Source organism: Carassius carassius, chromosome 20 (genome assembly GCF_963082965.1).
Source record: "Carassius carassius chromosome 20, fCarCar2.1, whole genome shotgun sequence".
Lineage (NCBI taxonomy): Eukaryota > Metazoa > Chordata > Actinopteri > Cypriniformes > Cyprinidae > Carassius > Carassius carassius.
In genome coordinates this window covers 12,529,097-12,552,077 of record NC_081774.1, presented here as the reverse complement: position 1 = coordinate 12,552,077, position 22,981 = coordinate 12,529,097, and the positions used below count along the sequence as shown (strand labels likewise).

At 35.3% G+C, this 22,981-nt stretch overlaps 1 protein-coding gene across 1 annotated transcript in view; it reads right to left on the bottom strand.

Annotated features, from left to right (window-relative positions):
• b4galt2 (UDP-Gal:betaGlcNAc beta 1,4- galactosyltransferase, polypeptide 2) overlaps nucleotides 1-22,981 on the bottom strand; it is a 96,406-nt gene that overhangs the window by 40,661 nt on the left and 32,764 nt on the right. The window contains exon 3 of the mRNA XM_059501649.1: nucleotides 11,438-11,673. Within this exon, the coding sequence (XP_059357632.1) occupies nucleotides 11,438-11,673 (236 nt within the window). The remainder of the gene's footprint in view (nucleotides 1-11,437; nucleotides 11,674-22,981) is intronic.

The window sequence follows — 22,981 nt, the reverse complement described above, 5'->3', positions numbered from 1 at the left end:
GGACCCATCATTCCCTCCCAACATACCGCTCCATTATATCTGGGCAACAGCCTAAAATGACAGCACTGATTAACTGACCCTGAATAGCCAGTCACCTCTCTGCTCTGAGCATGGATGGCACAGCGACTGCTGAGCACATAATCTTGATTAAGCAGAGTTAGCAGACTTCAGCTCTCGGGTGAACTCAACAGTTTTCAGATCAGTCTCAGCAGGGCTTGTTTTCATGTTGTGGCAGATGCTTTCCCAGCAAGGTCAACTGCTACATTGAGAGACACAGATGAAACATAAAACTAAGACAGAAATGGAAAAAGTTGCAGCTGAAACGGTTATTATTTTTTTTTATCTCAAAGTACACCATTACTGTCTCAGCAGTATCATAGGCAATAAATCTAAGAGAGCTCAATCTGGCCAAGTGACGAGAAATCAACAACCAGCATTACTGTGCTGTGTCAGAGCAAGGGCTGAGGAGAAAACTGTGCTCACTGCTTTCTTGAAAGTAAATAATCTAATTTCATTTTTGTAATTTTTACAAAAATGTAATTTTGACTATATGGAACAAGTCAAACTTTTAACCCTGTTGCCCACATTATAATAACAAAAAATGACAATACTGTGCACATATTTCTTTGGGAAATGTGTGTATAAATAATATCAAAGCAGCTCTTAAAGGGATAGTTCACCCAAAAATTAAAATTTGATGTTTATCTGCTTACCCCCAGGGCATCCAAGATGTTGGTGACTGACTTTTCGCAGACTTATTAGTGCATTACCACCAACTATCTCTCAAGTGGACCATTGACACTTCTGATTGAGATTGTAGATAAAGTGTCATTGGTCCACTTAAGAGATAGTTGGCGGTAATGCACTAATAAGTCTGCGATCCGCCATAATGCAAGAAAAAGAAGAAGAAAGCCTCACGTGCTTGCTGCTGTGAAGCGCGTTCACAAGAGTTCTAACAGTTCAGACATTGCGTGAATCAGAGGTAAAAAAAACTATATAAATACTGTTCAGTTTCTTGCGCAATTATGGATTTGTCTGAGCATATTTTTTTTTACTCTCCTAGATTGTTACCATTTGCCATGCATTGTATGGCTGAGAGACTGCAACAACTGAAGCTAAAAATCATAATTTGTGTTCTACTCAAGAAACAAAGTCACCGACATCTTGGATGCCCTGGGGGAAAGCAGGTAAACATCTATTTTTCATTTTTGGGTGAACTATCCCTTTAATAGCTTGCATATTACTTGCAATCTTTATGCCATTGGCTCATTTTACAATTTTTACGATATTAGCTATATTTTTTGAAAAATGAACAAAAAATAAAACCGCTAATATATATTTAAAATAAAAAGTGTTTCAGGCTGTATTCTGTGCCATACTTGTGGAAAGTGCAACCAACAATAATTATATTATATATAGATTATAGGGAATGGTTTGTTAAAAAAAAATTTTTTTTTAAAGAATAATAATAATAATAATAAAATAAAACACTCCTTAAAAGTAGGTACTTTTTAGCTTTTCCCATCAGATTTCCCATCCAGGTGCTGACCAGTCTCAACCCGGCTTAGCTTCACTAAGTAAAAGAAAAAGTCTATGTGTCTAACAGGCCTGCCTGAAGAGAGATAAACCTTAATAGCTCCACACTAACTCCAGAAGTCAAGAAAGCTCTTCGTTCAACAGATTTATTTATGTATGGATCTGTGCCGATGCGCTCTGTGCCTCTCTACAGATGTCTACAGACATGCATTCAGGGACTTTGATTCTGACTAAAGGAATGAAACATTAAATGTTCTTCATAAAAGACAGAGAGGCTATAAACTGGGAAATTATCTCCTGTGTGAGCTCACATGTATAAAGCCTGGTTCACACGGGACGATTTTAAAATTGTCGGCCGATTTTCCAAACCTGAGAGACCCCACACACGTGTGTGGTGTGCAGCCACACGGCAAAATCAACACATCACACACATCAGACACATTTTAATGTGTTATTCAATGAAAGCAGACTTGGCTTTTTAAAATTCTTCCTAAGAAAATGAAGATTTCATCTGCCTTTGGTAGAAAATTTGGTCAAGGGACTGAGTTTACTTTGATAGGAATGTCAAAAGTACTGGTGCTGTACTATTAAATTAAACCAAAATAAAACTAAAATTATATTATGAAAATATAAGCAAATAAATCATTTTACATTTTCAGTGGCACTGAATACAGTCTCTTTGACTGTTTTCATACACTTACACGTGTATAACCATGTGCACTGTGAAGAATGCTATAAACATTACATTTAAAATATTTTTTTACATTTTTTTACTTTTTATTTTATTTTAAATCATACTAATTATGCTGGTTTATTTCAGTGTTGAAAGTGTTGTGCTGCTTAATATGTTTTTGGAACCTATGATACTTTTTTTCAGGATTCTTTGATGAATAAAAGTTAAAAAGAATAGCATTTGTTCAAAATAGAAATCTTTTCTAACAATATATTAATATATTATTATTATTATCATATAGTGAGCAAATGAGTAGCCAAAATGTGTTTAAAAATAATGTAAAATAGTAATATTGTGAAATATTATTACAATAAAAAAACAACAACAACAGACGAACATTGTCTGCAGTGTCACATGATCCTTCAAAAACTATTATTATATGCTAATCTGATGCTCAAGAAAGATTTCTTGTTATCATTAATGTTTAAAAAAGCTGTGATACTTAATATTTTTGTTAAACTCTAATACACTTTTTTGAAAACAACAGCATATTTTTGTAATTATACATATCTAATAATAATAATAATAATAATAAGATACATATGATAAAAAGAATCATTTTAAAACTACTGCATGTTTTATTTTGTTTTGCCTTTAACGGTTAAAATGCATAAGATTTAATAAAGGAGTGCTGTATATTCACTGAAATATTAGCATTTCTATAATCCGAACAATATCTAATGGATGGAATCATAGATTGTCTGTCTTCAACAAACAGTGCAGTGTAGGAGTGTCTGAGATCTGCAGTGGCCATGGGAACTGGACTTTAATCACAACAGAAGATTAGACACAACGCGTCCATGTCAAACTCACACCAAGCGCTCTTCTCCCTCCTTACAGATCTACTAAGCTGGCAACCGTTTGACTGAAAATCTTAGAAATTGCATCTAATCTCATTAGAATGACAGCATACAATACTGCACTCACCCTGACACTAGAATAACAGACAGCACAAAACAATGACACAAACACAACAGGAAGAGGGCCTGCTGTTGCCAAGTGAGTGACATGCAATAACATGTTCAGCTATTTCCCTGTTGGCTCAACACTGGCTTGAACATCCAATCCGTCTGAGCTGGATTTTCCCTCTCGGCAAACAAATAATGAGAAATACACTCTCATTCCTTATTTATCCCCACATAAGCAAGAGGCAGGCAGGTGGAGAAAAAGAGCAGAGCAGGAAATGACACGCTGGTATGCCGCTGTGATGACACGGCATCTAAAAGGTCGGCGCTAACGGCAGTGCCACATCATAAATATCCCACATCCCAAATGCCCTTAGGATCCATCAATCCTGCATGATAAATGCATAACTGAAAAACATGAATTGATAGGACACATTAAATCCTGCAGAGGTTTGGATCGATACCTGCATTTTGGCTTTGTTACAGCCTTTGGTATCACTGCATTTATACTCATGAAATAAAAAGCCTTATGCAACTGATGAAATTAAACTAGGACTAGCCATATATCAATAATTTGTGAATAATTTTGTCATTTTTAGTGTTAATGCATTAAGTTTCTAGTAAAAATTTTGTGTTTTTACACTAAATATCTTTCTGCATAATGCATGTTTGTTATTAGCATAATATTAACATTAGGACTGTGTATTGAAAAGAATCTGGCGATACGATACGTATCACGATACAGGGGTTGCAATACGATATATTGCGATACACTGAGATACTGCAAGCAAGTATATTGGGATATTTCTAATTTTAGGAATAGTATATATTGTAAGGAAAGCTGTCATTAAGAAAACTACCATATGCAGACCTTAGCAATAAATAAATAAATAAATACAAATTGTTTAACCAGAACACAGTGGGATCTGCATTTTCAATAATCAGTCCCTGTAACATTCAATGTTATTAAAAAACTTTTTTGTGCAGTATGAGTAAAGGGGGATAAATTAAAGTGCTTGCAGGATACTTTAGTTAAATGTAAATTACGTATAAAATGTATTTGATAAAAACACCATATATATATATATATTTTAGACCCTGCTTTAAAGGTTCACAGTTTAAGTTTACAATTGTGACATACTATGTCATAACATTTTGATCTGAACAAAAGAATTACATCTGCTTAATATCAATGAAAAATAAAGTGCTAACAGGATTCCTAAAGAAAACAAAACAATTGTAAAACAGTAAAAAACAATACAGATGTTGAACCTTTCCACTTGGATTTCACAGGTTTTTCAGTTTGTATTTTTTTTCCGCGTGGAATTGCCGAAACCACGACGCGAGCATCACTCCAACTGCACAAAACACACCCAAAATAAGATAAAGCTGCACCCGTGGGGTGACCTATGGCTGTGCCCCAGCATGAGCCTCTTCACACCCGAAGCAGCAAGTGGCGAAAACGAGGCAGTGCCAGCGCCACAGTCCCGCAGTGGACGTTTTGTTTTGGACGTGGATTTTTTTTTTTTTCAAATATCGATATTACATTTTTGAGAATCCATACAGTATCGCCAAACAAAATATCCAGACCGTTCTCATCCCAAGGCGTCATATACTGACCCTTTTGTCATTTCGTCAACATCCTACGCACATGGCACCCTCTAGCGTCAATATTACACGCAGATAAAAATGGGCCAGAAGGCGCCTCCTAGCGGTCTAACCCTAACCCTAACCCTAACCTTGACCTATAATCTGTGTCTCACATTGACGCTAGAGGGTGCCATATGCGTAGGATGTTGACGAAATGTCAAAAGGGTCAGTATATGACGCCTTGGGATGAGAATGCGTTAAAATATCGCGATACTCATGTGTAACAATATTTTCTCACACCCCTAATTATCATTAATACAGACTTTAAATGTTCTTGTAGATACATGAAATATGAGGTAAATTGCAACTCAGGGCTCAAAGAGGGCAATTTGTACATGGACATCTGTAAAAATCATCAAAGAGTTATGCTAACACATCTCTTCAAACGAACTGAAGCCCAACGTGTTGTATTATTGAGTACAGGTTTACAGTCCGCATATTAACTTTTTTTTGTGCATCTGGGAAGTTGTCCAGTGAACACTATCTGCATGATGGGAGGCAGGGAAACATTGGCCTGTGTCCCTGGCAATCCCTACCGAGACAGTCTTCATCCTACCCAGCGCAGAGCTATCATAACCAGACATGGCAACAATCAGCTTGTGAAGCAGGAGGAGGCGGTTAGAGGCCCCCTATGTGTGCTGAAAGAGAGTTGGAGGATGTCTGAAGGTTGAGAAAGACAGAACAGGCAGGCTTGAATATTTATTGCATTCAAGAGGAACCATTTTGAGACTGAATAATGAGTTGTGCCCTATAGGTTTAAATGATACTGTCAGAAATAAACCTAAAAGGATTTGTTTATATAAATTCAACATGAATCTGCATTTAGGAGACACTATTTATCCATTTATAAATGTATGAACTGCTGTTCAAATATTTGAGGTTAGTATTGTTTTTTTGTTTTTTGTTTTTGTTTTTTATTATGAAGTAGGCTTATTTATTTTATTCTCTCTTTTGTACGTTTTTAGAATTATAATAATTTTTATGATTATTGAACTTAAAAAAATAAAACTTCAGCTTTGCTATCAAAGCAATAAATTATATTTAAAACGTATTAAAATGAAAACATATATCATTTAACATGTACTTAAATGCTATTTTAAATTGTAATAATATTTCACAAAATTAATGTTTTTTTTTTTTTACTGTATTTTTGATCTAATTAATTCAGCCTTGGTGAGCAGAAGAATATTCAAAAACACACACACAAAAAAATCTTAGACCCCAAACGTTTGAATAGATATCATAGATATAGTATCTTTATCAGAACTATATTTGCACGATCATTGATGATCAAATGACAATTTACAGATTAATGTTTGTTTAGGGTCACCAGATCCCACTCAGACACTTTTAAAAACTGCCCAAAGAAAGGAAAACAGCCAAAAAAGTAAATCTGCACATGGTCAAATAACTCAAAAATAGCATTGCAGCCCTTTATTATGGTAGCTGGCACATATTCAAAAAGACAAAATATCTATCATTTCAGATACATACGTTTCTTTAATTGCACAAAATCACAAAGAGTTCACACAAGGGAGTTATAAGGATTATGCTTACAATGAGAATATTGCTCCCAGCAGGTGATCTGAAGTACAGCAGTAATTGTCTTTAAATTTACTATTGAAGGCGGTGCTGCTGAAGAAGCACTGCTTTTCAGGCAATAAATTGGAGACAAATTTTTTTCCTCACAGAGTTTGTCTGAGATCCTCAATAAAAACATCCCTCATTAAAATCTAAAGACAAAAGATTTACAGATAATAAAATGATACGCAACTTCTCCAATTGACAGGTACAGTCTACAGTCTAGTTTGTCTACAGTTTAGTTTGTCAATGAACTAGTCAAACTCTCTATTCAACAGCCAAAGAACGTCTTGCTTTCATATATCTTCTGTGATGCTTAAGGTGAATAAAAACCTGATTTATGCACAAACAAACTACCTTAAACTTAAGTCAGTGTGTCAAACCTCTTTGACTGAGATAAGAAAAAGGATTGTCCCACTGCTACAACCTTCTAAACCCACCAATACAACACCCTTGGGACTTGGCACCACTTATCCGGCAGCCCAAAGATCTGAGGAATTAGCACGCCTCCCCCAGTCCCTGGTAAAACGGCCTCACTTAAAATCATTTAACACTCTAGTGAGCATGATACATGAAGTACTCCCAACTGTCATCCTGTGGAAATTGTGAGAGTGGAAGAGGAGGGAGGGCGAGACGAAAGAGACCTTATAGACCTGCCTTATATGCTTTTTATTTTTTCAGGACCTGTCACGTTGTATTGTGTTCACATTATACAGTGCGCTTTCTAGTGGGTGAAATTGATGAGGAATGACTTGACATACTGTAGGCAGCACGTGTGTGTATCTTTAAGAGAAAACCTGGCTGAACTCAGTGTTTGTCCTTTGAATTAAGTGGATGAGATCCAGCGAGATTCAAACAATTTCAGTTTAACAGCAAGCAGCAGAGGTCACGGCAATGATGCATCGTCCTCATAAGATGCACTGATCTGTAACCTTAGCTGCTTAAAGCGAAGGAGTATGCATGGCAGCCGTTCTGTAGTAATGCAAATCGCATTTGAACATATGAATGTTTAAAGGGGAAAACTATTGCCGTAAAGGGCAATTTTAAAATAATTCTTCAATCTAATGAGACCATATTTTATAAGCTGTGAATCAAGCGCAAGAAAAAAGAAATAAAGATTTCTATACACCTCCAGTTCCTTAATAATGTGGTAAAAAGGAGGATTGTCATTAAAACACAATGCCTGAGGAATTTAATAGAAACAGATTTTCATAAAGTTGTGATTTTATACCATCTTTCAACATAAAAAAGTAACCCATGAGTTTCTTTCTTCTGTCAAAAACAAAGATATTTTAAAGAACTGCTTTTGTCTATACAGTGAAAGTCAGTAGGGTCCGGTGATGTTTTAACATTTAAAAAATAAAATGAAATAAAAATATTTTGTGTTCCACAAAAGAAAATATTCATATGTGTTTAGAGTTACACAAAAGTGAGTGAATGATGACAAAATTTAAATTTTTGGGAGAATGGTACAATGTGGTCAGTTTTAGTATGTTTTCAAAAGGGAATAAAACTTTTTTATAGGAAGAGAAAGTTGAAAATAAAAAAAATGGATATAGATATGGCAAAATGACAAACGGGCATTAATTTTTCTATTCTGCCAGCCAGTTGAATAAAAGATGCTCAAGGAAGATTGCCATGGATTAAATGGATTCTTTAGCAACAACGTGATAAGAAATGCTTGTGAAATTGGCCATCTGAATATGTCTGAGGCAGACTTTACTTAGCAGATTTCATTTTAGGTAAACTAAAATGTCTTAGATGATGAATTATAAAGTAACTGTTTGAAAAAGGCTTTCTTCGGCTGAAATAGAATGTATCATGTTTTGTGTTAAATTATAAACACAATGGATGACTTCCTCAAGTCAAAATGGAGAGAAACAAATTTTTGTTGTATAATGCATGCAGTTCTTTCAAAATCGAAAGGGTCTTGTGGTTTGTGTGTACCCTGGATGTACAGTGACATCTACTCCAACATACAGAAATGCTCTCGTTTAGCAAAGAGCTTGTACTGAGCAATGAGCAAAACACTGGCCTTCTAGATCATTTTGTTCAGATACACAGAGCTGAGCGAGGAAATTTCCTGTTACTGCTTGCGTAATGAAATCGCAGAGTGCTTAATGTCACTATTGAGGGTGTATGTGCAGATGGTGTGTGTTCCTCACTTCTCAGCTCTGACGGCGCAAATAACTAGCTACAAATTTTACATTTTTGATGAGACCCTCTCAACACAATTTGGCAGCATTGCTTGAGCAAACAAAACAGACGTGCAAACAACACCTTTTTAACACCAACAACACCTTTTCAACACCAACAACTACAATGAGTTCAAGTTTTACAGAAAAACTTTTTTTAAGTAAATGTTTTAATAAACATTAGACTATAACGTTTGATATAAATTATATATGATATAAATAGCATTTGCACACCTAAGTGTCATTATTGTTCATTTAAATTGTAAATAATTTTCAAAAGCTGAAATAATTAAAATTAAAAGTAAAAAAAAAAAACTTTAGAAATGAAAAAAATGAAAATAAATAAATAAATAAATTAGAAAATAAATAGAAATGCTTTTTAAAAAAAATCACTAGACTGCACAATTTAATTGCTACTTTTAACACTATTTAATTTAATAAAAAATAATGCATTGTAGTTATACCTCTCAAGGTTTAAAGTGATCACTTTTGCTGAATTGCAAAGGTTAAAGAGAATAAAATGTATTATTTATTATGTATTAAATTGATCAAAAGGCAATAAAGACAATGGTACAAAAAAGATTTAAAATAACGGCTATTCTTTTGAACTCTTAATTAATTATTTTAAGCAATTTTAGGAGTAAATAACATTTCAAAATTTTAAAATAACAAACCGTTATTTTAAATTAGTATTTAACAATTTTACTGTTTTTATTGTGTTTTATATCAAATAAATGCAGGCTAGGTGAGAATAAGAAAACAAAAACATAAAAATCATACTGACTCAACCATTTTTTAATTATTCAACAGCACTCAACATAATTTATGTATTCTGACATTCTCATCAGGGGGCTTTTTTTCAAATGTTGCAAATATTTATTTATGATGTTTATTGTGAGTAATATAATAACTAATCAGCATATCCTGCAATTAATTTGATTGTAATTTGTAATCGATTGACAGTGCTAGCTAAAATCATTTGGTCTGCAGTAATCTATAAAGCTGAGTCTGAGGAAGATCCATTTGCTTTGCATTTTAAATTAACTCCAACTGTCACATGGATAGCAAACACTGCAGTTAGAAAGGGTAGTTTTATTGTCTCTGTTCAGTGGTTTTAAATAGATAAAAAGTTCATAAGTCGAACATCAATCTGTTGCATATTTAACCTGCATTTAGTGATGTGATGCCTCTAAGAAAGGAAGGTAACCTCAAGCCAGAGTTCAGCCGATGCTCCATCCATTACAGACACTTTGGCCTGGTTTGTTACTCCACAGATAGGTCTCTCAGCACTCACTGCTCGACAGCTCACATCATTACTCTGCAAACTTTGAAGATGGATAGCTGCAAACTTTTGATCTCTCTCATTAACCCAAACAACCGGCCTAGACAGACAACAATGTGGCAAGCAGGCTAATGATTTCTCATGGCCTTGAACATCTCCGCCGCCCCTCCAGGGTCACTCCACAGATACAACAGAACAACAGACTGATGTAAGAGGGAGAGGTGGAAGAGCAGCAAAGCTTCCAGCTGTTTACACAAATGCTTCGATTGCTTGGTCCAAATCAGAGTTCAATCCTGACCACCACCCCCAACCCCCACAGGTTGCTTTTCTTGTAGTATTTTGCCAGATGTTGAAGTAAATATCAACAGCCATGTCTGTATTATTGGAAAAAGCCTCCAAATATATATATATATATATATATATATATATATATATATATATACAGTATAAATATATATATATATATATATATATATATATATATATAAATCAAATAAGCACGAAACAACAAAACAAATATCTTATAGTATTTTGATGGTGACCAGCCAAAGAGTCAATGTATTAATGAATAAGCTGTTGCTACACAAAATCAGTTTATTTAGCATGCCAAAGCATCTCCTCTATTGACTTTCATTTAAAGACAACACCTTCTAGGCTTCTTATTTCCAGTCACTGTTTTTAAGTTAACCTCAACAGCATCCACTATGGAGGTTTTGATATTTAGTTATAAACTGTAATATGTTGTCATTGATGTAAGTACCACAGTGAATAGATTTCACTGAAGGCAGATGTTTTCACAGAACTCAGGAGCAGAAGGTGAACTTCATGGTTTGGAATGAAGAAGACTTTTTTTTTTTTTTACCATTCTTTGTGTTTTTATTTGTATTTTAATTTTTTTATGTGAAAACAGCTTTCACAGCAACCAACCAAAAAAAACTGATATCCTAGATGGAAAATCAAGATTAAGAAGGTCGTTTCGGAAATATGTTGTAAATATATGATTTCTAGTTGGTCTTTAGTTGTTCCAAGCTGTCCATGTTGGATCAGGTTTAAAGCAGGTTTTCCAAACTTGATGGTTGTCAATCAGTTACGACCAATTAATGCCTACCTCAGATTTACTAATAATCATCTTAGGGCAGCTATAAACCATATATCCTTTTTGCAAAATACAGATTCCCTATCAGTGATCATATGGCCTGTTAAAGGGATAATTCACTCAAAATTTTAAATTCTGTCATTAATGACTCACCCTCATGTAATTTCAAACCAGTAAGTCCTTTGTTTATCACAAATTAAGATATTTTTGATGAAATCTGAAAGCTTTCAGATGCTGCATAAACAGAATTGCAACTGACATGTTCAAGGCCCAGAAATGTAGCTATGACATAGTTAAAATAGTCCATCATTGGTTCAACCTTAACTTTAATGGTCTTACGGGGTTGGAACAATATGAGAGTCATTAATAAATGACACAATTTCCATTTTTGGCTAAACTTTTATAACTAAAAGGTGTAGTGTGAAAGTGTCCTACACAAACACACATATAGACACAAACCTGGTTGATGATAAAGATCCCATAGTCGATCTTCTGTCTGCGCAGGACTGGGTGCAGGTAGTGAAGCCAATATTTAAGGTGGTTGTCTCTGTGTCTGAATGGGACGATGATGGCCACCTTTTGTTTTGGCCGGCAGTCCGGAGGAGTGTATTTACCCCCTTCTGTCACATTAGGGTTCTCTCTCTGCACCCGCTCGAGGGTTATCTGGGAGCTGAATTCGATGAGGAGACGTCCCACTGCAGAGCAGAAAAGAGGGGTAATGAGACTTTATGAGAAGTTTCAACAGCATCACTTGAAGCAGAGTGAATTTGATAATGGTTATTACAGTTAGATCATTACAATAAAAATACAATCACCACTAACTGTCTTTCCAGTAGAGGGAGTGCAAAAAGTTTCTTTGAGTCTCTATACCTCTTCATTAATCCTAACATCTTAAGTTGAGAAAACCAGTCAATAAAGCAGACTGAGGCTTGATAACATGTTCACACAAAGTCTTTGAAGGAGTCTTAGCAGTAAAAGATTTCGCTTCTACACCTAGTCATGATCTAATCCCTATTTGCTTGTGAACTGACGTAGTTTTGGCCGCAGGGACTTCTACAACACTCATTACCAAAGGAGTCTGTGCTGCTACTGAATATGTATGGAGGGCCATTTTTAGGTAACAGCATGATGTTTTCTCATCTGATCATAAAGATTCAGTATGTCTAGAAAAATCTAATGCATAGCAAATCAGCTATGTTACTAAATCAAATATGGTAATCAAGGAAAATATAAGATAAACAATTCTAGAATTCACACAACTGTGCTAACTTTTAAGGAAGATTCCATTTCTTTTATCAAGCAAGCTTTATCCATTATCTGTAAATCAGCAAACATTCCTAAACTGGGGTCCGTAAAGGATTTCAAGTGGTCTGAAAGCTGGCTGGCTAATAGCTGAGGGTAGAAAATAAAGCTAAATTGACCAAATAATTAAACTTGTTAATAAATCAAATCAAGGCAAGTTCCTAAAGGGGTCATATGATGCTGCTAAAAAGACCATTATTTGGTGTATTTGGTGTAATGAAATGTGTTTATGCAGTTTAAGGATAAAAAAAAAACATTATTTTCCACATACTGTACATTATTGTTTCTCCTCTATGCCCTGGCTTCTGAAACGTGTCGTTTTTACAATGCTCATCGGTCTGAAAAGCGAGGTATGCTCTGATTGGCCAGCTATCCAGCGCATTGTGATTGGCCGAATACAAGCATGTGACGGAAATGTTACACCCCTTAACATACTGTGATACCCTGTCTGGCCGGAGCGATGAGACATAAACATAAAACCCATTATAAATTTGATATAAACATGATTTCTAGTCGTGTCCTCTTTTGGAAAGCCAAACAAATTAGTTTGGCTTTCTCAAAGAAACAGCGTCACACACTGCGGCCTTGAGTGAGCAGAGGCCGGCTTGAGTAAGCTGAGGTGGTCGGGCTTGAGAACGGTGGATTCTACGAAGGAGCGTTTCACAGTTTAACACACAGCATCTATATGACATTGTGGCCGCAGCAACAACAATACTACAACGAGAATAAAAGGTTTTCCTTCGTTCTTTGTGTGAACATCTGGGCGGTGTTATGCAAATCTTCCCACATAGTGACGTAGAGGGTGTGTTAGAACGAGCCGTTTTAGGTTTCAGTCGATACTGTATATGTATTGGGCCATGTTAGATTTTTAATTGTTCTTCCCATGCCTATACAAAGACTACCATCTAACACTCACTTAAAGGTAATCTCTAAAAATACTAATCATTTCAAAATTGAATTTCCATTTTTAAATAGCAATATTTTTAAACATGTTACAATGTTGTGATGTCTATTCTCCTGAAGCATTTTAAAAGACTATTTTATAATTTATTTAAATAAAATTTTACCATGTACTGTTTATCAATCATGAAAATACATGAAACTGCACTTATCACCTTTTCTGCATATGCAATAGTTTATATATTAGTATGTCGCTACTATTTAAAAAAAAAAAGAGAAATTTGCACAAAGAGTATTGTCACTCTACAACATTTGAGAAGCACAGCTCTAAAGTATACTACCATTCAAAAGATTTTTAAAGAAATTATTTTGATCCAAACCAACACTAAAGACAGCCATATGAAACTTCTTTCTATTTTTCTGTCTCTTACCGACCACAAACTTGTAAATGGTATTCAGGTACCGTCACATCAATTTAGATGTGAAGAACAGCAGCTTTGTGTAAACATCTCACATTCTGGTACTCTATTTTCGGGGGGCAGAGGACAGGTCCGGTTAAAAATACATTTATAGTTGATTTTATGCAAGGCCTATTGCTGCACCTGTGCTCGTTTCGCTATCAGCCACATCATTAAACTAAGCAGCAGCAGGTCAGCAGCGTACAGCACGGCTGTTTGCGGATGTAATTGAGACATCGGGGGATAAAGGTACTTGCCCTTAGAGAACCTTCTGAATGCAAGATCAGTGTGTTTATTTCTAGCATTCATTCAATCAGATATGTTGACCACGACGATGTTAATAATGACATTATGCTTCTGTGGTGTTCTGCTATCATCATCATCATCCTGAGCTCACTTGGATTGATTCCATAAATAAGCTGTAATTGACCGCTCCTCATGGACACAGAGAGATAGAACGGAAGAAAAAAAGGCTTGCTGTTTCCACCAACCTAATTGCAAGCTCCTGGCGTCACTGTGTGCCAATCCCCTCTATCTCTCCAAAGGTCTCTTTGAAGTGATCTCTACAAAGGCTCATTGGATCCAGCTACTTCTAATTAGCAGTGTACTGTATATGAGAAAGGCAAGCAGTCAAGTGGCATGTGTGGAAGGGAATGGAGAGAAAATGGTCTAGAGCAATGAATACGTTGCGATCTGAACACCTGCTCTCATGCAGAGTGTTCCATCCACTCTGATCGCAAATGACTGAGGCCATTGATAAGACTGGAGGAGGTAAACAATTGCCTACGGTTCTTCTGCTGCCTCCTCATAACATTCTTGTTGCAGCGTAGTCTCAGCTTCAGTCAATTTCCAAGAGTCAGGGTGAAGAGATTTTTACAAGGATCAAGGTATGGCTTTATTATTAGTCTTTAAATATTTGGGGTTTATTATTATTATTATTCTTTTGAATTTGAAAGTATCTGAAATTACTTGGAATGTATACCTTAGGAAAAAGTATATTTACAGTATATTTATTATTAGGACTTTATTAATTATAATGCTCAATTGAAAACAATAAATAATTATATTACTATATTATTAGTTTTAGTATTATTATTTACTACGATTTACACTATTGCTGATTTCAAATATGTGATTGGAACACTATCATTACACACGGGTCCTTGGTTTTTCCCAATTCCCAAACCTACTGAAAACCACATTACCAAGATGGCCGCCAAGGCCTGCCTTAGAGGGACTTTGATTAAGTGCATCCAACACGGCATTATATAATATAAGCCAGGCCACCATGAGGGATAAACCCAATGAAACTGTAATATACTGTACTGTAGGTGCCTCAAAGCACAAAGGGTTTATTACCTGGATCTCTTGGCCACACACACTCGCTTATTGGTTTTCTCTCTCTAATTCTCTCTATTTCCGTCACATTTTCTACTGACCCCTGCAGAGCTCTATCATGACTCTCAGGCCAACTGCCAACAAAGTTACGCAACATCACCACAAATAATACTGTAGGCAGCTGGAGAATGGGAGAAAGGGAGAGAGAGGCAAAAAAGAAAGGAGAGTAACGTACAGTACTGAGAGAAAGGGAGTAAGAGAAACAAATCCTGTCAAAGCACTACTTCACCAACACACAAATGTCACCCACTGAGTCATAGTTGGAGGCAAGGTCAGGCTTTTTCCTGTTCAGACAGGAGATTTGTAGAATCTGTAAAATCTACTTAACTTAAACTGGGTTCAAGCACGATCCAATTATTTCTCTTTACTTTGACACTTGCTGTGATGTTCAAATCCAAACAGTGAGAACATCCTCCACCGGCTTTAACCTTTAGCACAGGGCTTTTAGCCAGACACTAAAAACTCTCATCAAAGAGGAGGGAGTATGCTTTGCCTTTTTGTTTCAAATTATGATATTCCTTTTTTATATATTTAATATTCATTTTTACATATAATACAAGTTGGTGGTGTCCAGTGTTGTTTTGGACCACAATGACTTTCATTGTAAAGACAGAAGTTGAAACACTCTTGAAATTACTTATTTTGTGTTATGCAGAAAAATAAATGCCAGACAGGTTAGGAACTACATGAGAGTAAATAATTTTTGGTAAACTATCCCTTTAAATTCATAAAGTGGAATATAAAATGGACTGAATCCAACAACCGATAACACAAAGTAACATTGTTTTTGACAAGTACAGTACCATCCTAATACTAGCAATCAGCCATAATTCATTTATTCTGCTAGTGAGAGTTTAAAAGATGTTTATGTTTATGTAATTCATAGTGAAAACCCCTAGACTTTAACATGCTATAATTTAGTCATTTAAACTTCTAAATATGTCAAAGTATCAGAGTTTTCCATCTGATATCATCACTGGACCATGGTGTGTTTTTGTGGGGGCCATTTAGTCAAGAGTGGATGAAAAGTGAGATTAGTCACAGCAAATGTTTTTAAGACACCCTGGGTCATTCCCGTGTTCTATGGCTATGTCTCCAGCTATATGTGATAGAGTGTTGGCCGCCCCATGAACTACACAGCAGAGCCACGTGGCTGTAAGTGACCACTGAAGCAGAAGAGAGAGAGAGGGAGAGGAAGAGGAAAAGAGGAACAGATGGAGGAGTCACTGAGCATAACACTGCACGCTGAGAACCATGAGAAGTAAAGCAGTAGAAGGATTGAAGGTGGGGAGGAATGACAGAGAGAGAGTGGGAGGACAGAACTGGAGGCGAATAGTCGGAGAGACAAAAAAAGAGAGAAAGACAGAGAAATGGGCTGAGGGAACATGAGGGGGAGTGGGAAGGAGGAGACAGCTATAATGAATGTCTCCAAAATTTGAGATGGCACTTGGGCTAGAAGATATATTGAATATTTAGCAATCTATTAACAGTGATGATTTTTTTACAAACTATTATTCTCCTTTTTGCAACAATGAATGAATTAATTTGGATAAAATATTGGATTAACATATTATGAAACATCAGAAACATGTTTTTTTTTTTTCATTTTTACTTCACACTTTTTTAAATATTTATATTTCTTATGAAACAATTTATGATTACTATTTTTTATTTTATTTCTGTAAATCACTCTGAATTACCACTGTGTATGAAATTTGCTATAGAAATAGCCTTGCCTTATATTCAGCAAACTGATGAAAAGTGACAGTAAATACATTTATGAATGGTATAAACATTCAATATAAATATAATAAACCATGTTTATTGAGCACCAAATCAAGAATGATTTCTAAAAATATAATATACTGGCTTTTAAGACCAGCTTTGTGACCGGCTTTGTGAAGCCAAGAATAAATTATATATATATTAACATATTGCTTTGGAAAATGAACGAAAACAAAGTGAAAGTAAAGTCTGGCCTGAGTGCATGAATACAAACACACAATAACACATTTGCATTAGAAAACTCTCAAAAAAAGCACAAAAAAACACTCAACAGAGTACTTTGACATAAATCAAAAACAAGGATGAAACAGTAGTACATATCTGATAAAGCACTGGAATTGATGTCTTGGGTCGTTAGGCGATGTCCTGGTAAAATCGATTCTGACACAGATTACAGCCAACGGATCGATCATTTACATTATGTATCATATGTATACTAAGTAAATCATTATATAATTATACAGTTCATAAAGATAGTTGCACTATTTTTTTTCTGTTGCACTCTGAATATTTCTCACTCATTTTGTGTGTAGTTTGTGAATCATTTGCACTGTTTTTGCACTGTATTGTTGAAGACAATTTGTACAATTGTTTTTAGTATATGCTGCATAGTTTGTGTTTATTGTTCATACCCAGATTGAAAATATATTTCTCAGAAGAAGAAAAAAGAAATGCAATATATCTTTAAAAGAAAATCTAAATGAATGTTATATGCCTTCATATGATAAGATACAGAATTTCTGAGGGGAAAAAACATTTCATAAGGCTATTTTAAGAAAAATTTAATAAATGAAGTTGTTTTTATGCATTTAAATAATTACACATGCTAAAAAAATAAAACATATGGTGAAGAAAAAATAAAACATTTCATAGGGCCCTAAACGTAATTTTTGTAAAACTTTTAATAAATTGCTGTGAAAATGTATAAGTGTTATGATTTAAATTAATAAGACATGCTTTTTGATGAATACAATTAAATTTAACCATTAAAAAGGAGTTGTATAGATTGTATAGGGCCCTAAAAAAAGGAAAGTAATGTAATAAGTAGTGAAGTTACTTTTCAAATGCAGTAACTAGTAAAGTAATCTCATTACAATTTAGTAACTAGTAACTAATTACATTTTTTGAGTAACTACCCCAACACTGCATTTAGTACACCCATCTTATATTAGCCTACCAAAATTTTTTATTAACAGTAGAAGTGAAATCTTATTGTTGTCTTCCAATCTGGGTACTGTCTTATGTTTTAAATCACTTACAGAGAAAGTTTTGGTCCCATCAGACTAATGACAGTCACGACTCATGCCGCAGAAATCATTTTCTTTTTCTATTTTCACTCAGTTTTCACTCGTGATCTTTACAACACACATTACATTAGGTAATTCATGGCACACTCGTTTTATGCGTTTTTGGCGACACATATTGTTGTGGTTGTATTATTGACATTTCAAAGTCTAGACCCTGAATATAAGACGACCGCGTTTTTTCAGATGTATTTGCAAGAAAAAAACATTGTCTTATATTCGGGACAATACGGTATGTCCCCACTGGATGCAACAACTGCCTCGCTTGTAATGGGTTTTATAGTTTTTGTCCTGTCATGCCGGTGTTCTGACTGGGATACGCCATAACAACATATGTCGAGGGGCATAACATTTCCATCAGTTGCTTGAAACACCATCTCGGTTGATGCCTGCTACAGTCTAGAAACACCAGCTGCTCCACACACCTCTTTCATGCAGAAAACCAACTGCTACAGGGCAGAGCAGTTCTCAAAGCAACACTCAGCTCTGTACATATCAGATGTTTAATTAAACCTCAGCAGGTGCTAGTTCAAAGTCATGGTGTGAAGAAACATACAGGCCAATCAGCCTTTTTGTCATTTTTTTTAATACAAAAAGTCAAGTCTCAATTTTTTTATATGCTTTACAAACAATGTAGAACAATTAGATTTTCTCTATTAGTTTTTTTTTTATGTATATTATTTGTATAAATTCACTAGAGAAGCACTGATGTGGACAATTTTCATCAGAGACTGCACAAGTGGCTGTTTTCTTCTTTCTAAAGAGTTTTGTGATTTTCAGAGCAAAAAAATATTTTTTACAGACCTTAACATCTGTTGCTTACAATTCTTTACATGGGAGTCAAGTTATCTCTCAAAACAACTGCCTACAAGTCTTAAGGCTGTTCACGAGGATGATAACTATACATTTTTAATAATCCCTCTAATTCTGTGAGAACAGGGAAGTCCACACCACAACTTACAATGATAATTACACAGAGAAATTATATCTTTGGAATCACTTTCAGAATGATTTTTTTTTCCAGTTAATGAATGATAAAATAATAAAGAACTCCCAATCAGAATCCACACGTTTAAACGGCAGATGATACAACAGGCATAATCTGACAATGTGAACAGGTTTCAAGTCAAATTTTTTGCACTAAGTTAAGGTCCATTCACACCCAGAACTAAAACTATAATGACAAATATAAAATTGATAACCAATGAAAACTTGAGTATTTAAATCAGTGCATGCTTTTTATAAACAGACAATTATTAATTATTTTTAAAGTAGTCCTTGGCATGAACAAGCCTTTAAATTGTAGGCCCTCAATGGAGTGGGACTGTGGGAGTCCCAGCCAGTGTTGTCCTTTACAGATCTCTTTCGTAACATTACTCATTTTAGATTTAAGATTCAATAATAGCGGACAGTATTTGAGCTCTGCTCCCCTCTATCTGACCATCACATTTTAAATTTCACACAGACCACTACAATAGGGCATCCAAATGCATCTATCGTCCCGGGATTCAATAATTCATAGTCTCTGCCCTCAGCAGCAGATCAACACAGTCCATGGCTCTCTAGAATTACATCCTGCTCAATAACACATTGTTTAGAGCAGCACGACTTCAAAAGGGAGGACAGAGGTGAGGCGATAACCTTTCACAGAGGGTAAGGTTTTACCTTTCACTACTCTATTTGGCATGTGCCAACCTAAATGGACTGATCCTCGGACGTGTCGTGCTACTCGATTGGCATTTCACAGAGCGACTTGGGTGACTCACTGACAGATCCTGGAGTCCTGAGTCCTTTGATGGAGCAGCTCCTTCAGTGCTGGTGTCAGCCATCCATAAGTAAGGCAGACACTGGGGAACACTGAGAGTGATGAATGCTAGCAAACTATGTTGCGACCGGGACACAGCGTCAAGTCAAAGCAGGTGCTTATAAATGATAGCATTCAAATATTTACATACTAATAGGCATGCTAAATAACTGGTCATTTTAATGCTTGAACGATTATTTTGTACATAGTGTGATGGACTAGTTTCTTCCTGCCAGAAGATTTGGGATAACATACACACAATATCATAAAATAATTTACGTAATAAACATTTTTAATTAAATTAGAAACAATGGTTTTTCTTTGCTTTACAACAGCATACAGGTATAAAATTGATACAATAATTCAAACTCAAACTTCACATCCACATATTTATGGTTGAGTAGCCCTATAATAGCAGGACATTGTGCAGTCAGCCGGTCATCACTGCAAAATAAACGACAAAGGGAAGCAGCTGACTGTATATTATCCCCTTACACTGCAGTGTGCTGAGCCATTTCTCACAGAAGCAGCCATAAAGCTTCAGTTGATGTCAATCATCACTTACCACCAGCACTATTTCTGTAATGAAAAGGTGCCATATTCACTGTCTTCTCTAAGTGAATCGTAAGACTCACTTCACATACACCACATCTTTTGTTCAATACACAAAAACATCCTTTTCAGGCACTGCCAAGCATCCTCTCACACATCGAAGGCCCACTCAGCAACTTTTATAAGTGTGCAAGACCAGAGCAAAAACACTGAATGTACATGAAGACTAGGGATGCAACGATACCATTTTTTCAGAACCGATCCGATCCATTCCGATTCCGAAATTTCTGAGTATCTGCCGATACTAATCCAATCCGATACCTGCACAGTTTTCTTAAATCAATGTAGAATTTCTATACTTCTCTGTGTTGACCTGATCATCACTCCTTTGTGTTAATCACAATCTACTACATACAGTATACTTAATATACTTTATAACTTAATTTTGATGAAAAATAACAAATGAAAAAAAAAAGGTTAATCATTATCTATGACAAAAATACTATTTTAAATTAGGTTAGTGGATAATTCAGCAGCAAAATATACTCTAGATTCTAGAAAAATCACGGGTGCACAAATATTTTATAAAATCTACTGAAATATTTTATTTACACATAAAAGTGAATAAGTCTTAAATCTGGTAAAATGTTACACATCGCTCTTTGTATTGTTGTAAAATACATTCATGAAAAAACAAGTATATACATTTATATAGAAATCTAAAAGACGTTTCTTTTAAATGTATAGCACAGGAATAAAGGCAGCAACATATGATAGATAGGACAGAACAAGAAAGAATATTAATAAACTTTGATTGCGCAGAAAAGTATTATAATACTTAATGTAAATATAAAGCAACACAGAGCTTATGCGCATACTGGAGTCACAGCCCTCCGAGTCCGCATAGAAGAGTTAGTACAACACACAAGCAGCTCGGCTCGTGTTCATCTTCAGTTCTCTCTTCACAGCAGTTCAGTCAGTGTACTGTTTGAGTAAATGAATTACTCTGGGATATTGGTTCATTTCAACTTAGAGGGAGTGTTAGCCACGTTAAAAAAGTAAATTACTTATTAGTAAAAAAAGTAAATAATTAGTGGATTAAATATTACTGGAGACGTGAACCGGTTCAAACGATTCAGTCCGATTTGGTGAACTGGTTCAACCGGTTCACTAAGAAGAGCCGGATATTACTACAAAGGAAAGAGATATTTATACGTAGTGTATTAAAGTGTATTGTGCGTTATTTTATCTTTCCTTTGAACAGTTTTAAACCTCAGTTACTGTGCGCTCTTGAAGAGAGTTTCATCGTTTTGACTGTAATCGAATTCCACACACAGTTTGATTGCTGAATGGAGGATGACAGACAGCCGCAGTGGAAAGAAGAGTTAATGTGAACTGAATTTAGTGACTTAAATATTAATATGTACCTCACATTGAACTATGGAACAGCTTCAGGACACTTGAAATATGTCCACGAAAACATTTTGGTGCTTTATAATGTTTTTGTGCCTTTCATTGGGCTCAACAATAACACAGAATAGTATACGCACAATATCGAATTTGGATTGGTCTCCAAAAATTCCAGTATCGGAGCCGAAACCGATCCTGAGTATCGGATCGATGCATCCCTACTTTACATCATCAAGTACTAGTAGCTCACTGGCATCTGAAATAACGGAAAGTTATGATGACTCATTCCTATTTCTTGTTGTTTTGACTAATGATCATGTGGCAAGAGAGGAATCTTCCTGTAATTCTCATTAAAAGATGAGCGTTTCTTGTAGCCCTACACTTTCACGAATTCAATCTACCACAAAGAGATGGATAACAAACAGGAATCTTAAGATGTGTGAAGAATTTTGAACAGCAATTTCTGTCAAAAGTGATGCATAAAAATAAACATATGACTCTGGTTCAGTGGTATAAATGAACTGTAAAAGGCGAAGAAGCAGCTTAACTGCAACAACATCACATTGTGCTTTAATACTGACAGCGTTTCTGTCTGCATAAGCAGTGCATTTATGCAGGCAGTGTGAAAACTGTAACCTGTTTGTAGGGGCGATGAAATAAAAGTGCTGCTTCAGTGTGAGGTGTGAAAAGGGCCTAATGGGATCAAAATAAAAAAGAGAGCAAATAAAAATTTTATCAGCCTTGACTTGAGTGATCTATTTGAGGAATACATGCGCAGAAACATTTATACGCCCACAGTGAATATGATAAATGAATAGTGAATTATAAACTAATCTGAGTAGCACAGTGGGTTTATTTAAGAAGTTAACAATTGAAAAATGACTGACTCTCATTCTATTCCAAACCTGTAAGACATATTTTCCTCTGTTGAACACAGAAAAAGATATTTGGAAGAATCTTTGGACTGCAGTGACATTCATTTCATGAAAGAAAAAAAAAAACATTTCAATACAATTATTTTTTTGTCATAATGGTTTAGAATGACCAGACAGTGAGTAAAGATTGACAATTTTCATGTTTTTGGGTAAAC